Raw genomic sequence first — 9301 nt, 5'->3', positions numbered from 1 at the left:
TCCCAAGTTCCCAGCACTTGACTCTATATAAGAGTCAAGTTATTTAGGGTTATGAGGAGGTTGATGTTTAAATCATTAGTCAATAATAATCTGAACACGTAGTTTTGAATGCAGCAGTTCCGATTTTGAAGCAGGTGCAACGGCAAATTAGAATGACAAACACTGAACTGATCCCTTCCTCAGCCTCTGCCACACTATTGCAATTGTGTTTGATTTGCTTTGCTTCAAAATATGGTCTTTGTTCGTTTATAAAATCAGTTTAATTACTACTTAATACAGTGTATTCCAGATATGTACACATTCTTTATCTATTTCATTTTACATGAGACAGCTAAATATGTACTCATCTTGTTCACTTCATATTTTTCAGCCATTATCTTGTCAAGACAACTATTGAAAACATCACAACTTTAGTAATCAGTTTATTACACAGTTTAATCATACTGAAACACACAAGCTCAACGAGCTTTCAGGTCATGAAATATACACGCTTTTTTCTTTCATAGGAATCCATACCCTTACATCCAGAAAGAACAGAGCAGTTAAAAGGAGAATTAATAGCCATTAATACTAATGAACTGAAAGCAAAATGCAACCCCAAAAAGGTAGAGGAAAACCTATTGTTGAATTAATAGCTTGGTTATTTATAGAACTATTGACCACAACCTGCACTTTTATTGGATGTGGGTATAATGGGTATATTCCTGGTGATGACAGTTACGCAAAAATAGAGAAAGAATTCCTTCAGAATTTACCTGCAATACAAAAACAAACCGAAGACCATCTTTCTATTCATAACCTGCTATGAGTTTAAAAGGATTCCTGATAATTTATACAAAAATACATCTCCCTCCCACTGATTAGTAGTGAAAAATAGTGCCTGGAAGCACAGGAAAAGAAAAAAAAAAAACACATTTCAAAGTACCCCAATTTAAAATGGTAAAGAATGCTTTTAGATTCACAACTCTGTTATAACCGATTAACTGGCCCTTAACACACTACTGTGTTCGATGCCAAAATAGTAAGATACAGGGAGCACAGTATTTGCAAGTTTGCTGTTCCAAATATGTACAATACAGCACAGCCCTGCTGGGTCAAGTAAGCATGTGCAGAGGGCAAATATGTACAACACAGCACAGCACAGCTGGGTCAAATAAGCAGGTCCACGGGGCAAATATGTACAACACAGCACAGCCCTGCTGGGTCAGGTAAGCATGTGCACAGGGCAAGAGGAGGCGTGGGTTCATAGAGAGCAGTCAAATGGAAACCAAAACGATTTGTTTTCTTTCAAAGTCCCCTAGCCATCGTTGTAGAGGTGTATCCACTTTTCTCCAATACTACATTGCATACTTTTGTGTCCATTCCCGAGCTATTCTGTTGTACCTACAAAAGAAACAAAAGAACAACGTCAATGAAATCAACAGGAACATTTTTTCAGTTTGGAAATACAACAGTATAGGGAGTGCTCCAGATAAGCTGCATACCAGGAGTTTTACACATTGAAAACATACGAATTGTGCCTGATATTTAAATGTAATGTGCAGAGAATACGCAGAGCAATTTTGCTGCACAGCTTGAGTTTGCATGTTATCAGCCTTCTTGTACTTTGCTGGTTCCCGGCACCTCGATTGTGAATATATACTGCTTCCAGCATTCTCTAGACCGCGACAAAAAAAACATCCACTTACTTGCAATGTGTGTTTGTAACTGGTAAATATGTGAGTAGATTCTTGATCGTTAGGATTTCATGGTCTTAAGTCTACCTCAACCAAACCTACCAACTCACCTATCTGTGAAGCACATTTGTGAAAGGTAAACCTATATAATAAATCCTATTCTGTGTTTGGACAGTCAGATGCTTTACAGTGTTATAGCAAGGCAATCAGAAAGGAATACAACAATACTGTGCCGTATCGGTACAGCTTTGAAATATTAGGAGATAGGCCTTATATTATGTGCTTACAGCCTTTCAGTATATTACAACTGATGCGCTGAAATAAAACACACATGTTCTCTTTTAGTGTGTTCACTTACTTCACAACCATATTGTTTGTGGTCAATAAAGCAAATAATGTTTGTTTTTATTGCAAGACCACGTTTTGTACAGTGCTCCCTCGCTATAAGGCTCTCGGTTATAATGCTCCTACAGCATGTCCCCCGATTCCCTATACTAGTGATTCATGCAATATTTCTACAGTAAATTCAGTACCAGTGTTCAAACTGTAAACAACTTCTCAGTCTAACTTCGTTTACGTCTCTCCCTCTTGATACAGTATCTTGACTGAAGAAAAGCTGCACTGGCACTTAGACATCTTATTCAGCATTTGTTTTATAAAAAAAATAAATATCAGGCATATTACTTGGTTATCTTTCTGAATGTATTTACTTTTTTGCTGCGTGAGGAGCTGCGGCTTTCTCCGGGAGATGAGATGCTTCAGCCCAGTCTGGCTGCCGAATCTGGGGCGAGCCCATTCCCTCTTCCCCTCGCACTTAGTTTGCTTGTCTGTCATTTTGAGCAGAACTCCTGTTTAGCCAGGCTATTCATAGTTTAAAAACTGCTAATTAACATGATCCACGAGAGGGAATGTTGCCTTTTCTTTTTTTTGTAAATAACAGTGTTGATTACATGGTGCTTTATGCATTTTTGTAACTCCCACGTTATAGCGAGGGAGCACTGTAGTTAAATAACATTACAGTTAAAATGCAAGGCTGTAGTTACTGCATTCCCCTTAAGTTTGCATTAACGTATGCGCAGTACTTTTTGAAAGTACTATTAAGTGTTGTATTTTACTCACAGGGTCTACATTGGAGGGTAAACTACTGTATTCAATCTATATTAGCAGTTCTTGTGGTTAAGGTTATGTTGCCATAATTAGTTTGCATCTATATATTTTTTATTTTAAATATTTCACGTGTTATTATTGCTACGCTTCTTGTTTTTACTGATCTTTCTAACACAAAACTACTGTGTCGGCTGAGCCAACAGGAAAAAGTTATTAGACATTAAAAGTTTATGAAGTAGTATTTAATAAGACAAACTAAAAAAGGCAATATTTATTATACATACATAAATAATAACTGCAACACACAATGTGCAGCAATAAGTGTACAGTAGTTGATAGGCCTACCTTAGATGGAATTTTAAAACTCTAACACAATGTTTAATTAACACATTAGCTGCAGTGTTCCACATACAAACCAATTTTGCATTATAGTACAAACAGGAATTTTCACTTACTTCTCTCTGTCGGTTTTGTAGATGCGTGCAATCTCGGGCACTAAAGGATCATCTGGATTTGGATCACATAACAGTGAGCAGATGGACAAGAGAACTGCAAAATAAACTCAAATAACTTAAAAACTGGATAAAGTGGAAACAGACCAGTCCTATGTATACAGTTGCTCTCAAAAGTATTCACCCCCCCCCTTGGACTTTTCTACATTTCATTGTGTTACAACACAGAATCAAAATGGATTTCATTAGGAGTTTTTGCCACTGATCAACACAAAAGTCCATAATGTCAAAGTGAAATAAAATCTACAAATTGTTCTAAATTAATTACAAATATAAAACAAAAAATAATTGATTGCATAAGTATTCACCCCCTTTGCTATGACACACCTAGATAAGCTCTGGTGCAACCAATTGTCTTTAGAAGTCACATAATTAGTTGAATGGAGTCCACCTGTGTGCAATTAAGTTGTTTCACATGATTTCAGGACCTGTCTCTGGGAGGTCCCACAGTTGGTTAGTACATTTCCTAACAAAAACTATATCATGAAGACGAAGGAACATTCAAAGCAAATCCGGAATAAGGTTCTTCAAAAGCACCAAAAGGGTAGGATATAAGAACATTTCCAAGGCATTGAATATCCCCCGGAGCACAGTAAAGTCCATTATTAAGAAATGGAGAGAACATGGCACAACTGTGAATCTGTCTAGAACTGGCCGTCCTCAAAGAGTATCCAGGCGAGAAGGGCACTAGTCAGGGAGGCCAATAAGAAGCCTATGGCAACTCTAAAGGAGTTAGTCTTCCACGGCTGAACTGGGAGACAGTGTGCATACTGCAACAGCAGCCCGGGTGTGTTAAGAAAACTGGCCTTTACGGGAAAGTGGCAAAAAGAAAAAACTCACATCAAATCTCAGCTAGAAGGCATGTGGGAGACTAAGACCAAGTGGAAGAAGATTCTATCGTCTGACGAGACCAAAATAGAGCTTTTTAGCCTTAACGCTAAGCGCTATGTTTGGCTCAAGCCTAACACCGCACATCATCCTGATAACACCACCTCTACTGTGAAGCATGGTGGTGGCAGCATCATGCTATGGGGATGCTTCTCCGAGTCGGGGCCTGGAAAACTTGTGAAGATAGAGGGCAAAATGGATGCAGCAAAGTACTGAGAAATCTTGGAGGAAAACCTGCTGAAGTCTGCAAAAGACCTGGGACTTGGGATAAGATTCATCTTACACAGGACAATGACCCCAAACATACAGCCAAAGCCACACTGGAGTGGCTTAAAAACAAAAAGGTCAAAGCCCAGACCTCAATCCAATTGAGAATATGTGGAAAGAGTGGACAACTGCTGTTCACTAAAAGATCCCCATCCAATTTGACAGCGCTTGAGCAATTTTGCAAAGAAAAATGGGCAAAAATTGCGGTGTCCAGATGTGCAAAGCTGGTAGAGACTTATCCAAATAGACTCATGGCTGTAATTGCTGCCAAAGGTGCCTCTACCAAATACTGACTCAACGGGGTGGATACTTATGCAATCAATTATTTTCTGTTTTGTATTTGTAATTAATTTAGAACAATTTGTAGATTTTATTTTTCACTTTGACATTATGGACTTTTTGTGTTGATCAGTGGCAAAAACTCCTAATTAAATCCATTCTGATTCCATGTTGTAACACGATAAAATGTGGAAAAATCTAAGGGGGTTGAATACTTTTGAGAGCCAATGTATCTGTGCTACAGCCACAGAGACAAGACTGTTAGGATGTGAGCAATTGAAAAAACGAACCCATACAAAGAAACACGTGCAAGACATTGCAAACCACTTCAATAATCAAGAATACAGACTAGTCAATAATCCCTTTCATCTTGAATAACCCTGCAGCTGAAGTTGGTTTCTATATATCAATGCATAACAGTATCTATACTGCTCATCGAACAGACCCCAATTAGTACTAGGTAAGGCAGTCCAATCATGTCAGCCACTCACTTATTAGAATGGAACCACTGAAGGGGAAACTGATCTTGCATTAGCTGTAGTATGGCTGGGAATGGCCCTGCACATGGAAATGTGTAAATAGTGTGTGTTTGCAAGTGTGTCCTTTTTTAGCTTATAATTCTTTTTTGACATTTAAATTAAAAGTTTAAAATCAGAGCTTGTTAATCCTCCTATCGTGTTTCAGGTCTATTTGAACTGACGCTGGTTTCCACGGACTTAAATGATGTTTGTCTTTTGACTTTTCTTAGGCTGGGGTCACAAAGTTAATTGAAAATAAGAACTTTGAGGAAGTTTATCTGGTTTAGAACTGGTCTTGTACACAAACAATGCCTTGGGTCAATATGACCCTAGGTATTTACCATGTAGCTTTGTATGCATGAAATCAATTACTTTCACTTGGTTACCAAGCATCTCCACTGATGAATTCAGGTAGGCTGTCACATTCCTGTGTCATTACAATCGTTCCTGGACCTGCTGCATATACTGTTACTCGCATTCATGATACAGCACCAGCAATCCAATATAATACTGGAAATGCGCAACATGGAAGGCAGGCGTGTACGTGGTGAAGAACTCGATCATGACGATATGCATGCATACATTGGGTTACTTTTGTTAGCTGGAGTGTACAGAGAAGTAACTGCTAGTCTGTGGAAGACAGAAACTGGTGGGGCTATATTTCCAGCTACTATGTCGCTGGAAACATTTCACATCATTGCTAAAATGATTCGCTTTGATAATTGTGATAAAGGAGCCAATAGGCACAAGAAAAATTAGCTGCTATCAGGTAAGTGTGGGGTAAATGGGTAGAAATGCTGCCTTTGCTTTACAACCCAGGACCAAATGTTAGTGGATGAATGTCTTGTCCACTACAGAGGGCAGTCTGCCTGCAGCAACTAGCATTGGCACTAAACGTGCAAGATGCAACTTTTGCCCTTCAAGCAATGACAATAAGACAAACATTGCCTGTGTGAAATGAAGAAAGTATCTGTGCAAACATCACATGTTCATCCTCTGTACATTTAGAAAGTGTACAAATCATTCACCCTGGACAGGAGTGTTATTTATACAACATCCTGGACAGAAGACAAAGATGACCTGTAATATGGTTTCTTTGTATGATGATGATATACTCCCGAGTGAACTCCTGGTCTCCATGTTGCTTGGTCAGGAGGATACAAATTGCAAACTAGGTATCCAAGGTATGATGATAAATGTAAATAGAAGGAAGGTCGTGCACCGATTTTGGATGGATTGCACTCAAGGATAAATTAATTCCATTCACCTTTATGGACCTGAAGCCTAAAGGTTTCCCCCTTTTTTTCACCCTAGCAAGTAGTGTTGTACGTGTTCAGATAGCTCTTGCGCTTCACTCTTCAGGCAGCTAAAATCAACAGCAAAGGATTGTGGAAAACATCACCCTGTTGTGAACAGCAGAGCACTGCTCCACTGTCTGTGTAGGACCTTCGTCTCCAGTGAGGAGTCAAGAACAAGGCTGACTCTCTCTGTTTACTATTCAAATATTGTACTGTCATGGACGACTATGTCTATCAGAAAATGCAAGCGGCGACACAATTCCACTCAACTCTCAGAATATCCTCTGCTCTTCCTTTCATTCCGCTGTGATTCCCGATCCACTCCAGACAATAAGCACAATCCGCTCATATAGGAACAATAAACTAGATGTAATGCACATTCAGAAAGGGATGTGACTTAAATCATCCTTATTATAAATCACATACCATGACCAAAGATCAAATTAGCTTTATACTGGGCTTGTTTGTATCCAAATATCTCATAGGGAGCTCAAAGCAATTGGGCTGACTGACACCGTGTAGTGTATTAACTAACTATCTTGAGTGCAGAAAATATAAACCAGACTAGAAATAGAAAATAAACTGTACTGGGGCATAACCGTACAAGAACAATACAGGCTATGTAATAACCAACAACAAACTGATGAAGTTTCTCAAATGCAGCTCCACAAAATCAGGGGAATATAATTATGGAGGGAATGTGTATATATGTGTGTGTGTGTGTGTGTGTGTGTGTGTAAATTATATATATATATATATATATATATATATATATATATATACACACACACACACACACACAAAGTATATAAAATAAATAAAAACTTTTATAAATAAAATCACCCATACATATACACACAGTGCCTATAGAAAGTCTACACCCAGTTTTCAAAATTCACCTTTTTGTTGCCTATAGCCTGGAATTAAAATGCCTTCATATAATATATTATCCCCCCCATTATATACATGTCACACACACACCATTCCTAGAATTCATTGTGTCGGCTACCCGACAATTCAAAGTGAAAAAACATTCTGAAATTTACAGAAAATTAATTAAATAAAAACTGAAACAGCTTGGTTGGATAAGTCTCCACCTCGCTTTTAATAGCAATCCTAAATTAGCTCAGGTGTAACTTATCCACTTCAAAATCACACACCAAGTGGCCTCCACTTGTGTTAAATTGCAGTTAGTCACATGATTTCAGGATCAATTCAGCAGTTCCTGTAGGTTCCCTCTGCTAGTCATTTCAAAGTAAAGACTCAACCGTGAGCACAAGGGCACTTTCAAAAGAACTCCGGGACAAAGTTGTTGAAAGGCACATATCAGGGAACGGGTATAAAAAATTTGAAAGGCCTTGAATATCCTTTGCAGCACAGTCAAGACGATTATTAAGAAGTGCAAGGTGTATGGCACCACCAAGACCCTGCCTAGATCAGACTGTCCCTCCAAACTGGATGACCGAGGAAGGAGGAGACCAAGAGGCCAATGGCAACTTTGCAAGAGCTACACGCTTTTATGGCAAAGTCTGGTCATGTGACAACAATATCCCCAAGCACGCCACAAATCTGGCCTGTATGGTAGGGTGGCAAGAAGGAAATCATTTCTCAAGAAAGCCTACCTTGAATCCCATTTGAAGTATGCAAAAAACTGAGGAGATTCTGTAGCCATGTGGCAAAAAGTTTTGTGGTCTGACTAAACTAAAATGGAACTTTTTGGCCTAAATGCGAAGCATTGTTTGGCACAAACCCAACACAGCACATCACCCAAAGAACACCGTCCCTACTGTGAAGCATGGTGGTGGCAGTATCATGTTATGGGGATGTTTCTCATCGACAGGGACTGGGGCACTTGTCAGGACAGAAGGGAAAAATACAGAGAAGTCCTTGAGGAAAACCTGCTGCCCTCTACAAGAAAGCTGAAACTGGGACGGAAGTTCACCTTTCAGCATGACGACCCACAGCACACAGCCAAAGCTACATTAGAGTGGCTAAGGAACAAAAGGTAAATGTCCTTGAATAGCCCAGTCAGAGCCCCTACCTAAATCCAATCGAAAAATTCTGGCATGTCTTGAAGATTGCTGTCCATCAAAGCTCCCCTAGGAACTTGAAAGAGCTTGTACAGTTTTGTAAAGAGGAATTTCTATAAGCACTTTAATTTTTATATATAATAGAGACACCCCTATCTGTGTCACCTGTAGTTTTACATCTCTTACCAAGGGTTTTTTATTGCTGCTAGTGCCCACAAACTGTTGAAATAACTATGCTGTTGGCCTGACCCACATCTCAAAGAGGCTTGACAGCTGATGGTTTGTGACCATCCTCTCTCTATGCAAAATACACTTGAAGATACACTCTTCCTGCAAGTGTATGGAGTTGGGTTCCCAGAATCCTGCAAGTATGCTGTGGAGAGAGGTGATATTTCACTGTAGACAAATGAGCCTCTCTCCTTACTGTGCTCTACGGTTTACCCACCTTTTTCCTGAGAGACAGCGAGAGGAAGGGAACTTGCCCTCAAAAGTCGACTAATGATGCATGTCTGTGTCTTTTGCATGTTACTTCGTCTACACTTCGTGAATACTTCAGCTATAGAGTTCCCTAGGGCAAAAAGCTGCCATTGGCAGGTTCTGATGGAGAACAGAGGTATTGCTGCAGTCCTTATGTATGTGGAGATGTTAGTGGCTCTCCTACAGATCTATTGGAAACTGTCAGTCTCCTGCAAGACCTGCCTTGATGACGGTGCTGGTGGAGGAGCC

General features: G+C 39.4%; 1 protein-coding gene across 4 annotated transcripts in view; it reads right to left on the bottom strand.

Moving 5' to 3' along the window:
• Positions 1 to 406: 406 nt before the first annotated feature.
• The window catches only part of ube2d2 (ubiquitin-conjugating enzyme E2D 2 (UBC4/5 homolog, yeast)), a 32118-nt gene continuing 23223 nt past the window's right edge, over positions 407 to 9301 (bottom strand). For all 4 annotated transcript variants that reach the window (XM_041223180.1, XM_041223182.1, XM_041223181.1 and 1 more), the window contains 2 exons: positions 3239 to 3332; positions 407 to 1383 (listed from right to left, as the gene is read on the bottom strand). In XM_041223180.1, coding sequence (XP_041079114.1) covers positions 1338 to 1383; positions 3239 to 3332 — 140 coding nt within the window. In that variant the 3' untranslated portion in view covers positions 407 to 1337. The remainder of the gene's footprint in view (positions 1384 to 3238; positions 3333 to 9301) is intronic.

This window comes from Polyodon spathula, chromosome 22, assembly GCF_017654505.1.
Source record: "Polyodon spathula isolate WHYD16114869_AA chromosome 22, ASM1765450v1, whole genome shotgun sequence".
NCBI lineage: Eukaryota > Metazoa > Chordata > Actinopteri > Acipenseriformes > Polyodontidae > Polyodon > Polyodon spathula.
Note: the sequence above shows the minus strand (reverse complement) of the source record. Positions and strands in the feature narration are given on the sequence as shown.